We start from the raw sequence: 15,122 nt of genomic DNA on the forward strand, positions 1-15,122 counted from the left end.
ACCACCTCCGTAAGAGATGAACATACTGGTTTTCAAACCTGTCCTTTTTCTGTGTGCATCGCAGAGCTGGACTGGTCCAGAGAAGCTTCTGGCACTGGATGAGTTGATTGACAGCTGCGAGCCCACACAAGTCAAGCATATGATGCAGGTGATAGAGCCTCAGTTTCAGCGAGACTTTATCTCCCTGCTTCCCAAAGAGGTGAGACCTTTTTACAGTTGTGCTCTCTGATTTCTTTTTCTGTTTCTTCAATAGAAAATATATCTGACCTCTCCTGTCTCACTGTCCACCATAAAACACGTTCTTAGCTTTTGATCTGCGTAATAGTGTTCACTTATGGAGAGGTGTCCTCCCCTTTACTACTGCTGGAGCTGCTGGAAATAAAATTGAAATTGGGTGTAAAGTCATTTTTAAAAGGCACATTCTTGTAGTTCAAACATAAATGCTTTTAGAAATGAACTTTCAACTAAAAAAAGTTGTTAGAGACTTCACGAACAGATGGAAAGGGTTTTTGGTGATTCTTTTACTTGGAACCTTGAAGAAAAACCTTGAACTAAACTAACAACAGAAAACCTTTATCAGAAGAATTCAACAAATTCAAAAATACAGTTAACTGTTATTAAAATAGGACCTTTTAAACACTTGTGAGCCTCTTTCAACTGCGTGAAAAACTAGAATAACTAAACTTTATTTGAGTTGCAAATAAAGCAGCTGCTTGCAAATTGTTTCTGCTTTACGTTAAATCTGTAGTGAATTCTGTTGCAGTTAAGCTGACATGTGAGGGATTACGTGTGTAAAATAGATGAAGCGTGCAGGATAACATCAAACATATCATACAAAGGTTTTTAAGGTATTTGGACACTCATTAAAGTTTTTGTGTTCCCACACCTATAATCTTTATCTTTTAGGCATTTGAGTAAAGAATGCCAAAAATGATTTGTTTTTAATTACAGATTGACTTTTTCTATGTATGCTTCTTCATTGTGATGTTATTGGGACACCATTAAACGTGTCTGTTGCACATTTAGACATCCTGCAACAGTGGAATCACTGCTTTACAATCTGGGAAAATTTGAATTTTTTGTGTGCAAATAATATACATACCAAGTTGTACAAAAAAAGTTGATCATAAAAGTCTGTGAAACAGGTTTTTGTGTCTGTTTAATTGAAAAAATGGGTACATTTTCTTTTGTCCACACAGAAGTATGGATTCAAGTCAGGACCAGCAATTCTTTTTAATAGATTTTTCAACTTTAATCTGATTACTTTCCTTAAAGTCATTTTTTTCCAGTGATGTGCACAGTTAAAACGTGCATCAGCAGATGGATCTACTTTATCAATAACCCCCCTCTGTTTCCTGTCTGTCTAAAGCTTGCCTTGTATGTACTGTCATTCCTGGAACCGAAAGACCTCCTTCAGGCCGCACAGACGTGTCGCTACTGGCGCATCCTAGCAGAAGACAACTTACTGTGGAGGGAAAAATGCAGAGAAGAGGGTAATTTGTTTTAAAGCCTTTTGTAACCATTTTAGCTCCAATTTTGAAATGCTTTGTTAAGCTTAAAGTGGAAAGAGAATCTTCTTTTATTGGAAAATAAACTGTGTCAATCGAATCAGTTTTGCTTTTCACAGGTATTGATGAGCCTCTGGCCCCAAAGAAAAGGGGAAATGTCAAGGCTGGCTTTACCCATAGCCCCTGGAAGAGTGCCTACATCAGGCAGCACAGAATAGACACTAACTGGAGGAGAGGAGACCTCAAATCCCCAAAGGTACTCTCATTTATTTCTTTATTTTGTCTGAAGGGATCTTCTCAACATTACCTTTTGTGCAAACTTGAAATTACCCACAGCTAAGTGGATCTTTGACACGAAGATCACAAAGTCACAAAATGCTTAATATAAGTATTTGAAATGGAAAGCTGATGGAAGAAAAGTAACTTTATACACAGGCAATGCTGATTTAAAAAGAATCCAGCGGGGCAAGGTTTTGTTTTTGTGTCTTCTTTTTTAAATCTTTACTTCACATGAGCACAAAAAGGAATATCCGTAAAGGCATGGCCAGCATATTTTTGGCAAAATGTTTCATTCATTAAAGCTGTTTTATTTTGCGTCTCATTTAAGTAATTTGTGGTAATAGTTGTCCTTTTTTGAGGAGCCCAAATGCCTTCAGAAGGGGTTCAGGTTGGAAGATGTGTTAGGTTTGTTCACAGAGCTGCATTTAAGTGTCTTTTAGAATCTACTCTGACAATGATCGTCTGTATCAACGTTCTTTTGTTATTGTTGGAAGATCACATTTTTATTTTTTTGTGTGTGTGGAGGAATCTAATTACCATCATTTTAGGATCATTTTTCACACTGACCACTAACCGTTTGACCCCATTTCCTTAACGGGGTCAAACTTTTCTGCACTGAAGACTTAAATCTTAAACCACGCTAGGTGGAAGAAATGGCCAAAAGGGTTTGTTTTTCCTGAATTAGCAGTTAGTTTGTTTTCATTTAGCAGTAGCACTTGCTACCAGTTAGTGGGGACGACACTATTGCTACACTTTCAACACCAGCAGACATTTACCTCATTTTCACTTTGATGTGAGACACTCATCGCTGTATCTGCTCATGTCATTTGCGTTGCCATGCCTCATCCACCTCTCCTAATATCCTATTTTTCTCACCTCTCTTTTTGTCTTCCTTATCTCAAGGTGCTGAAAGGACACGATGACCATGTGATTACCTGCCTTCAGTTCTGCGGCAACCGCATCGTCAGTGGCTCTGATGACAACACGCTGAAAGTCTGGTCCGCTGTTACAGGAAAGGTAAGCCTGACAACCTTTCTCTGATTTATTTATCTCACTATCTTTTCTTTCAGCATTTTGTCTGGTGCACTCACTTTCCTGCTCTGTGGCTTCTGTGATCTTTTCCATCATTTTTAACCAAGCAAAAAAAAAAAAAAAAAGGATGTGAACGAACTTTCCTTTTTTAATCAGTTTTCAAGTTTTAAATTACTTGAGATAACATTACATAAAAAATAAAATCCTTCTGCACAAATCATGTCTTAAAGATTAATGTAGTTTTTAAGGAAAAATAACCACTTTGATTAAGTCTTTTTTTTTCCTTACTGAAAAATAACAGAGTGAAAAGCATCTAGTATCAAAACCTAAATGCAACAAATCACAAAATAAAATGGAAAAAACCAAGCATCCCCTCAGAGCTGCATTACAGTGGGAGCTCTCAGTTCAGCTTTGGTTTGAGGCCTTAAGGAGGGAAATAAGAGATCATCCGTTTAAAGGCGGAGGCATAACTTAAACTGTGTAGTGCTAATTTGTATGCCATAAAAATTGATCTATAACCAGGCATTCTTTAATAGAAAAATCTTAATTACTGTAATGATCTAATCACACTTCAGAATTCTACCCATCTGGACTTTTAAGGGGATAAATATGTGAAATTCCTAATAAGCTCATTGAATAATAATATGAACTAAACACCCTTCCTCCCAATTACCATGCTTTCAGACTGAAAGTTGCTCTGGAGTATGGGTAGCAGATGCCAAAAAACACATTAGCTTTAGCCACACTGGCTCCATATTGGTGGCAGAAGTCTGTGAGTCATATCACATGCAGATTTGGCCTATTTTAGCCCATAACCCACCTGTGCTCTGGCAGATGTCACAGACACACAGCATTTTGTATGTGGGTTTTACAATGCTTATCTCCCAGAATGGTTTGTTTGCATTGGGTATGAGGAAGGGATGAGCCCGCATCTGTTTGCATGGCTGCTTTATTCAGAGCACACGTCCTCTGTGCGGATTACACGCCTTTTGTTTCCTTAGCTCTCGACACTTGAGAGAAGCCTTACTGGAGAGGAACAGCCAATTAAGTCAAGTCAAGCATTAAGGCAAAGTATCTGTTGATCCCAAGAAAAGTAAAGTGAAAACTCAAGCTTTCACCTGCAAAAAGCAGTTAGGGTTTACATTTGGAGTATAGGAGAAGGACAGTCTGAGCTTTGTTCTTTTATTTAATTAAAGAAGTGAGAATTTGGTCTGAGGCTGTGGACACACCGTGTTTGCATGAACGTGCGTTTAGGCCATGGTGGTTCTTGTATTGCTGTTTACTAGCGCATGTCTGCCACCTACATTTGGAAGAAGCTTGGTGGGAAATGTCGGCGTGTAAATCGTGCAAATCTTGATCCAGGCTATTTTGAAATACAGCTCTATTCCAAAATATGAAAGACTTGGTCTTTTGGAATTCCATCCGAGCACAAACTGAAACTGATAATTTCTCCTCCATAATCGATTTTCAAACAGTTGGCACTTCAATTAATGAAAAGAGACGCCATCCATACGTCACCATCAAATCCAAGTCCCTGATTAGTCAAAGTTTGACCTGGTTTAGGCCTGCACAATATACCGCAAATTTATCGTTATCGCAATATCAAGCTGTGCAATATGCATATCGCAAAAGACAGCAAATTTGCAATAAATGGTTACCTTAGATGTGGCCAAACAATCTTATGGCAGCTTGAAGTGTTTAATGGATCGAAAGAATCCCTTTCTGCATTTGACCAATCAGATGGACCCCTTCACATTGTTAACTAATCGGATGGCGCCCTATTATGTTGCATGTTCGCCTCCTATGTCAACAAGGGTCATTTGTAGTATAATTTTTAAGCTGTTGTAATGGAATGGGAATAAGATTTTTGGTTGTTTTGCTAATTGTTTATATACCGCAAATTATATCGTTATCGCAATATTAATAACTAATATCGCATATCGCAAGTTTTCTTCATATCGTGCAGCCCTAACCTGGTTTAAGTGGCAACGCACGTTCAATGGCCATGCGTTTTGTATGTAAAGCCCAAAAAGGGTTGTGAAAACTTGCATAGTTAACACGAACATGGAAGCCTGAACCAAGTTTCTGTACGTTTGGAAAGACTTTTCATTGAAGTGGGTGCTTGAACCCGCGTTGCTGAGGGCGGTCTCAACGCAGCTCGATGGAGAGACTCTAGACTCTAGTGCAGCTTTTTTTATTCCAAATACTCTCATGCTGGTAAATAATCCTGGAAGGACTCTAAATCCTGTGCCAGATGTCATGTTGGTATATTCACAAACTTTCTTTTGTCTCAGATTGAGTTCTTTTGACCTCACAATAGTCTGCAACAAAAAGTCCTCCACTGTAAAACTTTTATTTATTAGGTAATGCTACCGGTAATTTGTTACAACCACCAGGCATTTTGTAATGTTTCGTATTTCATGCCAGTTTTTCTCAACTCTGATTCATCTTGTTGTATAAAACTGTGAATGAATTCATGCTGCGAGGCAATAGAGGAATTATTATGGGATTTTATGTAAATGCATCCCACAACTGTAAAATGTGGGCCACAGCTTTAATGATCAGTTAAGTCGTTTAGCGCTTATTTATGGTTAACGTTGCTCTGAGTAAACTCAAAAGCCGGAGAGTATCAGGTGCTGTTTTTAAATACATTTTCAAATAGATTTGCTGTAATATGTAAAATATGATATAGCGCTAAAACATGCTGTCAAGATAGATTTTTAATGTTTTGGGGGTTTTTTTGCACGCCTTTACACAGCCTCCTCCAAAGCTGTCACTCTCGCATCCAGACACACAAACAGCCGATCAGATGTCAGTGTTTCAGAGGTGGCTGGTTCCTGTTTAACAAAGCCCTGCGTGTCCTTGGTGGTGCCTGTCAGAGGCAGCCTCAGCTGTCACGCAGATTTAAGATGGCAGACCTGCAGGCTGACGGCCAATCCAGGAAGAGCTGCTTCGCTGGAGGCTGCTGCTGCATCAATATGAGCTTTATCCTCTTCATCGACAACAAGAGTGTTTATACCGTCTGAAAACGCTGAAGGAATAATCGTTGTGTGGTTAAAAAATAAAAGTTAAAAATCCCTCATGACCTGAAGACCGTGGAGAAATTTGTTCCTGGCGCCCCCCCCCATCTTTTGTGGTTCAACCTGTTGTGTATAGATAAGCCCGCGACTGCTGTAATCCCATAATTATGCGGTGTCAGGCCATAATTGTTGGATGGTTTTACCTGTTTAACCTTTGAAAAGCATGAGCTGAGTACACAGGTAGCTGCAGTGACCCTCATTTTCTAATATTCCCACCAGGTCAAGAGGTACGTGTGTTTGTACGCTTTTTAGGACAGAAGGAAAACGTTCCTCACAATTTCCACCAACACCATCCATCTCAGAGGCTGCTCAGCTTCAGAGAAAGGGTTTTATTTAATTGTAAAGTAATAGGCTTTCAGTGCTTGACTAAAGGCTTATTTATCTTCCCTCACTTTTAGAGATACCTTGTTTTTTTTCTGTTGTTTTAGTCGATGTTTTGTCTTTTCTCTCAAAGATCGAGCAAGCTTTTAGGTACACCAATTTGTTAGGAAAAAAATGTTTAATTTTATTCCTTTTTTTCATTCAAATCCACGATAATTGTAGGCGGACATCCCACATTAGTTTGTTTTTTGTCCTAAATGTAAATAAAAATGGGCACAGTAAGTATTACACCTTATTTTCTAATCATAAAAGAGGAGAGCTGGAGTCATAGTTGGACGTAAGCAGCAATTTGACAAAAATGATGCAGTTTATGGCACCAGCTGTTCATCTTCTTCCTCTGGATTTAATAAAGCCCCCCCCCCCCCCCCCCCCCCCCAACCATTTACTGATCAGTTGCAGGCAGGGGTCACATGTTGTACACTTCTGCGATACGCGTCACCCTGAACCTTTCACACACACACCCACCCCTCCTCTATTTACTCTCCTCCCCCTCCAGAGAATTTCAATTTAATGCATTGAGCGTAATTAAATCGAGTCACAAGTGGGACAAACTGTGGACACACCAATTCAATTGATCAGAACGATTTCCATAACCGCCTGGAATCAATAGTTAATCTGCCACCACTAATGAGGATGAATGGACGCAGTATATTGAGAACCGTCATCAACTCTTTTTGCAGAAAAAAAGAAGGAAACGGCCTTTTTCCAACAGATAAGTAGAAGCAATTATAAAAGCGGGTGGCGGGCTCTGAGAGATATTTAGCTGCAGTACTTTCGCAGCATGCCTGAGCTTTTCCATTTAAGAAAAGGTCACTTCATTTCACTTTCCCTTTTTTTTTCTGCGCTTGAAGACAGCATGAGGTCATGCCGCAATGAAATCCCAAAAGAGGGATGATTTGTCCTTTTTTTCTTCTTTCTTTCTTTTCTTCAACAGTGCTTTTTAGCTATTTTTATTTCCTGATTGAAAGGAATAAACACGTGGATTGTGGTTTCTCTCTTCTCAGTGTCTACGGACGTTGGTGGGCCACACAGGTGGAGTGTGGTCGTCCCAAATGCGAGAGAACATCATCATCAGCGGCTCCACTGATCGCACACTCAAGGTCTGGAACGCCGAGACGGGAGAATGTATCCACACCCTCTACGGGCATACCTCAACAGTTCGCTGCATGCACCTACACGAGAAAAGGTATGGGCCGAGTTTGGAAGCACCTCCTAAACGGTTAAATCACACTCTTTTTTTGTTTTTGGTTTTTTTAGCAGCTTTAAAAAAAATTTTCATTGCAAAGAATGAGTTAAAAGTTAAAGCACAGACAGAGCTATTTAACAAAACTAATAAAATGTTTTCTAAACTTATATCAGCCTTGATAACTTGCTGCACACCTTTTTTTAAAGTGTGGGTGGAAGAATTTTGCTGTCGTTTTCTTTTAGATTTGAGAAAACCTTTTGTTGGTCGTGATAACAATGATGGAAATTTTTACGCAACATGTTACAAAAAAATTTTTTAATTATATTTTGGGGGCAAAAACTGAATCTTAAGTGAAAAGACTCTTGAAAAATGCATCAATTGCAAAATAACCATAGTTTGAGAAAACATGTCTCAGTGACTACGATTTTTTTCTTAAAATAAGAATTATTTTCATACTTTATTTTTTTCCTAATTAAAAAAAAAAGTCCGAATTTTTTATGTATATCTAGAGGGCTTTTTCCTGCATTGTAGAACAAATGTAAGCATTGCAGCTCAGTGTCTTTCTCTTTTGTAGAAAGGACACAAAAAAATCATTGTGTAAACTCAACAAAAGTGTGTATGAGTGAAATATCAAGCCCTGAACTACTGTTTTGTTCTCCTTGATTCATAACAGCTGACTTAATCAGCCAAAAAGAGCAACCGCAGCACTAAAAGAGCACAGTATTTGTGGAAAGGGGAGCATGCGGTTTCATAGTGATTAAATAGACCCTGTTAACCGTCTTGAACTGAAATGCTGCTCACTCATTCACTGACTATCACACTCCAGAGACTCCAAGTGCTCTTTTCGCCTTAGGGCCCACCAAGGTTTTTGTGTAGCATGTGATTACTCACTCCGCAGAAAGCCTGTGAGCTGCAGACACTGAATAACACCATGATGATTTCCATCTTTGCAGTGCTGGAAGGCATGTATTAAATAAAGAGTGTGAGCTGAGCGAAGCTGCAAAATACTTGTTTTCCTGTGTAGTCGGAGATAAAGCCTTCCTATGGAAACTTGTGTACTTCAGTCGTTAGTGACTTACCCGAAAGTCTGTACATAGACTGATGGGATGATTTGACCTCAAACCTTTCTTTAAAAAAACAAAACATTTTGAAACATACTTGTGCAGAAAACCTAAAAAGCAGTCAGTCTTACTCTTACTGTAATCTATTTTTCCATTAAGTTGGCTTGAGCCTTAAAGCCTGCACTCAGCTTTAGGAGATCCTTCACACTCAGACGTGAACATGAATGAGATCCAGCAGGAGATCGCTTTCACACATGCCTTATATTATAGAAGTGCAGCTGTTGCTGCATTCATAATCAGATGTATAATCTTCTTTTTATTGGCTAACTTGGAAAATGCATTTTGTATGTTTTTTTTTTTTTTAACTCAAAGTGTTTTTTTTTTGTGCGTCTGCTGAGCTCCTCATCCTGTGCCTCTTGGGGTTTTCTCTTAGGGTGGTTAGTGGCTCTCGGGATGCTACTCTTCGAGTCTGGGACATTGAGACAGGTCAATGTTTACACGTCCTGATGGGCCATGTGGCGGCGGTTCGCTGCGTCCAGTACGATGGGCGGCGGGTAGTAAGCGGCGCCTATGACTTCATGGTCAAAGTGTGGGACCCAGAAACAGAGACGTGTCTCCACACGCTGCAGGGCCACACCAACAGAGTGTATTCTTTGCAGGTGAGTCAGCGCTGGAAAGTTGCAACTAAAAGGAAGTTGGATGTGCGGAACAGCTGCTGAACCTGACTGATGACTGGTTTTATTGAGAAGTTGCCTAAACAGCTGCAGATTGATCTTAGTTGAAATGAGCACATGTACACCTGCTTTTTGTAAACAAAAATCAAATTACTATCAGTGCTGGTGGTTGTAAATCTGGCAAATGTTCTAATTTACTATGTTCTATGATGTTCCCCTCTCTGGAACTTGATAAAAGCATGTTCAATTTAAAAATAACGATTCTGCCATTGCAGAAAAAATGAGCTCTTGCAAATCAATAGAACAAATTAGATCATTAAGCCTGATCTAAATTTCTTAATGGGAATTCTCAGTCTATTTTTCAGTCAAAACAGGTGAAGGTGACAGCTGGAGCTTTGTTGAAGTGGTGGTTATAGCTCAGTCTCTCTGTCTGCAGTTTGACGGGATCCATGTGGTGAGCGGATCACTAGACACGTCTATAAGGGTCTGGGACGTGGAGACGGGCAACTGCATCCACACACTAACGGGTCACCAGTCCCTCACTAGCGGCATGGAGCTGAAAGACAACATTTTGGTCTCAGGCAACGCAGACTCCACCGTCAAAATCTGGGACATCAAGACAGGCCAGTGCCTGCAAACGCTCCAAGGTGAGTGCAGCGTGGCTGGAACCCAAGCTGGAATCGTTTTTAGGCTTCAAATGTGAACTACCAGTGCAAATGTGGACGTTTTTTAACATTTGTGTCAAAATAAAACCCGCCTTTCAGACAATTATTTTAATTTGAAAATGTATCAACTTGAATTTATAGCAACTGTCCAACTGATTTAGATTTTTTTGTGGAACTATGGTGTGTAAATGATGCTGCCGGTTCATTTTAAATCCTCACCAAACACTCAGCTGCTGGTATTCTGTAGCTGCTGTGTGTATTTGTTAGTCCTGATCACAGTATCACTGGCATTGTTGTCTTTGATCGCTCATTCTCCATTAGCTGAGCTTACAGTCTCCCAGGAAGCTGGAAATCATGTGGAGAACAGGAATGGCGGTCTGCGTTGAGCCCACCCCCTAAATGTCCTCATTAGACAGTGTAGCCTCAGTATGCTAGGTCTTCACGCAGCAGCATGACGAGCAGCTGAACAAAAGGATGCCCTAGTGACAGTCTGACGGGGGGGCGGCGGCAAAGTGATGAGTGTCTGAGTCTGAGCCGTCAAAGAAGCGGGCCGACCAACTTTGTAGGGCATAGAATTGGGTCAGCGGACAGTTTCTGCCGCTCATTAGTGTTTTATTAAACTATACTCCAACAACAGGGCCGTCATTTAATCTGAGGGAACTATAGGTAGCACAGGAGGAGGGGGCTTAGGGGAGGGGGTTATGAAGTGGCAGAGAACATAGGATTTACATCCAGTTAATCCTCACCTGCATATCCTGGGTTCATTTTATTAAATACACCAACTATTTTTTCCAGTTTCTTTACAGTTTTTTTTAAGTATTTAATGCAAGAAGTCATTATTTGCAATGGAAAGCTCCGTCTTTGTTCTGGTTCCATCTAGTTATGTGGAAAATGTGGTGATCATGACCAAAAAAATAAATGTCTTTATACCGTAATTTGAAGAAGAAAAAAAGATTTATTAAAATTGAAAATTGAACTGCGAAGCTGCAAATTCCAATTCCCAGCTCTAAATGAAATGAAATTTCCTTGAGGAGGAAAATGAAATTCCCTTAACCCTTTAGCACCAAAAGAACACAAACCATAACTCTCCAAATGTTTCTGGGATCAACAGGTTTCAGCTGAATCTGAGACTTCCTATCTGTTTTTGCAAAGCCGCTTGCCTCCACAATAGAATCAGCTGGTTCACGTTGATTACATCACTACTGTAAAGTGTTGCCTATCAGTTGAAGCTCCAGTGTTGAAGGGTTAAACACGTCTGCCATGTCCGCATGAGAGCAGCTTGCTTTTCCAGAACTCCAATGTAGACCCTCGTCGCTACTTTAGGCTTTAGTTTTGCTCGGAGCTGTCCTGACAGTTGCATATAAATGGAGAAAAACGCAACAACAGTACAGGAACTCGCAGATCTGCAGGTTGTGCGGCTTCTCTGACCCATTTCTATGAGCCTTGGATCATAAAAGAGTTTATCTGGGAATTTGGCCTGTAGAGAAACTTAACAGCTGTAGGAGCTGTGCGTACGATGCACAGAAGAGAGAGAAATGTACTTACATTGAAAGTGTTTATCCAGCACCCCTTTAGGCTTCTGTTTGTTCAAATCCCTGCTTCTCTGCAGCTCTCCCTCTACCGGTTAGTTTTAATGAAACATGGATGACAAATCAGGCTGGGGAGTCTTAAAAATCAAAAAGGAAACATTCTATTTTGAAAGGGGAAAAATTATTCGCCATTTTTTTGACACAATATACATTTTTTTTCCAGGTCCCCACAAGCACCAGAGTGCCGTGACTTGCCTCCAGTTCAACAAGAACTTTGTCATCACCAGCTCAGACGATGGCACGGTGAAACTCTGGGACCTGAAGACGGGAGAGTTCATCCGAAACCTGGTGACTCTGGAAAGCGGCGGCAGTGGCGGCGTGGTGTGGCGCATCCGTGCCTCCAACACAAAGCTGGTGTGCGCGGTCGGCAGCCGCAACGGCACAGAAGAAACCAAGCTGCTGGTGCTGGACTTTGGAGTGGACATGAAATGAGAGCTGGGGGGAGTGGGACACGTTTGAAGGGCGAAGAGAGCAGACCGCAGAGATGAAGGAACAGAGAGTGAGTGATGAGGCGCCTGGAAACCAGAGGGCCAACACCCAGAACTCTTTACCCAAACTCGCAAGATCTGCTGGCACAGCCGCAAACGGCCGGCTGTCCTGTCATCACTCGCATCCCACCTTCTTGGGGTTAAACGTTACTGACGAAGATGCGCCTGCTTCTACCCTTTTCACCCGTTGACGGCGGGGCGGCGGCTGGAAGCACAGCCGCAGGGCAACAAGCGGTCCGTCCCCGGGATGAGCTGAAGAAGAGGGAGGAAGAACACGACGATCGAACTCTTCGGAAGTGACTCTCCACCTTTCCGGTTCAGGGTCAGCTTCGCAGAGACTTGGCGTTGCAAAAAACCTCGACAGATGTTGAGATGTACAGAGAGATATTATTTTTTAAAAAGTTCCAGACACACCCCCTTCTTAACAGTGGCACCCCACAGACACACCCATTCAAACAGCCAATCAGAAAGCAGTAAAGGCGCTCCCCATATAGGTAAAGATTTGAGGAAGGTGGGATGAGGGGAATTTCCACACTCAGTTACTCCTAAAGTGCTGCTTGATATAGTGGAATGAAAGGAAGTGTTAGGAGCATTTATTTTCTTCACTCCATTTCCGTTCCTGTTCTTCTCCACTCGGTTCCTGTAGTTTGTTTTTTTTTTCCCTCAAACGCAACTGTGAATTTCAATAACTTTGACATTTATCACATGAAAGGGGTTTTTCTGTTTTTGTTTTTTTCTTCTTTGTGCAAATCTCAGTATTAGAAATGACCCTTTTCTTTTATTTCGACTTGAGTTGTTCGCTTCTTACAAACCTAGGCTTCGAGCTCTTTCTCCACTTTCGGCCGGCGTCATCGCTGCCTGGAGGTTTTTTCGGAGTCCGGCTCTGGTGGTTTTCCTCAACGCCAGAGCGGCGGTGAGAGCGCTCTTTATTAATATTTCCCCCCCGATCCCTCAGCCCCGCCCCCTCGACTGCTTTTCCCCGAGTGGCCAAACTGTATTTATGCTGCTAAAGGAGTGGAAAAAGAGAGGAACTCTTACTTGCTGTGGCGTTTTAGTCCCAGGCGAAATTCCAAATTGAACTCTGTATGTTTTGACTTCAAGAAACAAAAACACACACACACAAAAAAAAAATCCAACGTTTTTTTTGTTCTTTTCTTTTCTTTTTTGCCACTGAAACTTGAGCCAAAACGTGCCTCTACGAGGCTGAGAGGGGGGAGAAGGTCTGACAAGTATCTGTCAGATCGCCTGCCGCTGGGAAGCGAGGGGATGAACACTGTTGGCATGTGTGTGCGAGTGCATGAGTGCGTGTGTTGGCGTGTTAATGGGCAACTTGTAAACACATTCCTTGGGACAAAGCTTTGTCAGCCTGTTCTGTAGGGAAATGTACAAAAATGCTGTGTGTACTGTTAGAAAAAAAACAAAAGAGGACAAAAAAAAATAAATCAAACTATCAGAAGTTTTGATTTGGAACAGGTGAATGAATGATCTGTCCGTATCCATGTGTGGTTGTTCCATTCAAAGATGTCTAAAGCAACAGAGGAGAGCTTGGCGAGTTTTCAGCTGACGGGTCGAGCCGCCCAGAGTCTTAGTGTTACATGTGTTGCAGGTGAAAACTCTGGGGCGGCTGCGACCTTGTGGGTCGTCGGTGAAAAGGGGGTGGGGGGGGGAGAAAAAAAAAAAGAAACGCAAAGGAAACAAACGGCAAGAGAAACGTAGCCAAACAAAAACCGTCTCAATCTCCAAGAGTCACAACTCAAGCTGAACTGTGAAAGTGGTATAACACTGTATATTAAAAAAGAAAAAACAATCTCGCTCTATCTCCTCTTGTTTTCTCTGTTTTAATTTATAATCTGGTTTATGAAATCAGATTTGTTGCAGGTGTTTTACTTTGTTCAGTTCATGTAAACTGCCTGGCAAAAGAAAAAAAAAGAAGAGAAAAGGCACACGACAGAAAAAAAAAACTAAGCAAAAAACAGACAAAAAAAACCTGAAAGGGATTGTGTATTTGTTTGATTCACTTAGAATTTTATTTTCTTATAACTTAAGTGCAATAAAATGTGTTTCTTTTTTTTTTCATTTCAAGCATATCAGTTTGTTCAGTCTGTTTTTGTTACCTCTGTGAAGGCATCTTATATGTTCAATAAAGCAAATTATTTGGTTAAATGCCGTCCAGAAGTGCAGGTTTCCTAGGCCAAAGTCATCACTGACACGCTCTAACAGCTCTTTGGGTTCTTACAATATTCGTTCATTTTGATCCAAATCAGGACTTTTAGCTGCCTAAACCAGAATAGTTATGTTTTATGTTAATCTTTTATTACATTTCAGTAAAATAAGAGAAAAAATAATGGTCTAAGACATCTTTTTTTCTGATAATTTGAATATTAGTTATTGAGCTTTTTACATGAATTTCAAAATTTTTAAAAGTTTGCAGATGTTTTAACATTTAGTAAAGTTAAAACAGAGACTGTCAAATCACAAGGAAATGTTTTTTCACATGGATTAATTTTTTTTCTTTCAAAAATGACCTTTGTGAAATGTTAAACTAAAAAAAAAAAAGTTCTGATAAAGATGAGTTTACCAAAGTCTTTCCACGACAGCCTGAAGACGTCTGGGCATCGAGCTGGAGGTTCTGGTGTTTGGAGGTTGGCGTCTTCTTTGCCTGATTCGGGTTTCCAGCCTTTAAATTGTCATTCAGTCATTCATCTTCTACCGTTCGTTCCCTTTCGGGGTCACAGGGCTGCTGGAGCCTATCCTGGATACTTGTGGGCGAATGCAGGGGACGCCCTGGACAGGTAGCCAGTCTGTCGCAGGGTAGAGTGTCCACAATCACACATCCACGCACTCTCACATTCACAACTCTAAATTGTCATCTTTGACATTTTCTCTACATAGATGCACCGAATGAATGAAAGCTGTGTGGTGAGCAGTTCAGCGTCCAGACTTTAAGGACAGAGCCATACTTTTGACATAGCTTAACTAAGTAGTGGTGTCCTGCTTAATACACCAACCTTCCTCTATAATGCATTTATGCTTTTGATGGTTTCTTTCAAAACGCGATGCAGTTGACAAATCCAGAAGGATTCAAGCTACAGGACTCTACATGTGCTCTCAGTGATACAAACAACTCAAGAGAAAGTCCCAAAAACAAATTCCTAATATTATTGAACCCTGCGTCTCCA

General features: G+C 40.8%; 1 protein-coding gene across 3 annotated transcripts in view; it reads left to right on the plus strand.

Moving 5' to 3' along the window:
- Nucleotides 1-14,106, plus strand: part of LOC144994221 (F-box/WD repeat-containing protein 7) — an 82,054-nt gene extending 67,948 nt beyond the window's left edge. For all 3 annotated transcript variants that reach the window (XM_078951237.1, XM_078951242.1, XM_078951245.1), the window contains 8 exons: nucleotides 65-199; nucleotides 1,370-1,493; nucleotides 1,628-1,764; nucleotides 2,691-2,804; nucleotides 7,285-7,466; nucleotides 8,961-9,186; nucleotides 9,638-9,848; nucleotides 11,619-14,106. In XM_078951237.1, coding sequence (XP_078807363.1) covers nucleotides 65-199; nucleotides 1,370-1,493; nucleotides 1,628-1,764; nucleotides 2,691-2,804; nucleotides 7,285-7,466; nucleotides 8,961-9,186; nucleotides 9,638-9,848; nucleotides 11,619-11,887 — 1,398 coding nt within the window. In that variant the 3' untranslated portion in view covers nucleotides 11,888-14,106. The remainder of the gene's footprint in view (nucleotides 1-64; nucleotides 200-1,369; nucleotides 1,494-1,627; nucleotides 1,765-2,690; nucleotides 2,805-7,284; nucleotides 7,467-8,960; nucleotides 9,187-9,637; nucleotides 9,849-11,618) is intronic.
- The last annotated feature ends 1,016 nt before the right edge of the window (nucleotides 14,107-15,122 follow it).

Source organism: Oryzias latipes, chromosome 1 (genome assembly GCF_053564925.1).
Source record: "Oryzias latipes strain Hd-rR chromosome 1, Olatipes_Hd-rR_3.1".
Classification (NCBI taxonomy): Eukaryota; Metazoa; Chordata; class Actinopteri; order Beloniformes; family Adrianichthyidae; genus Oryzias; species Oryzias latipes.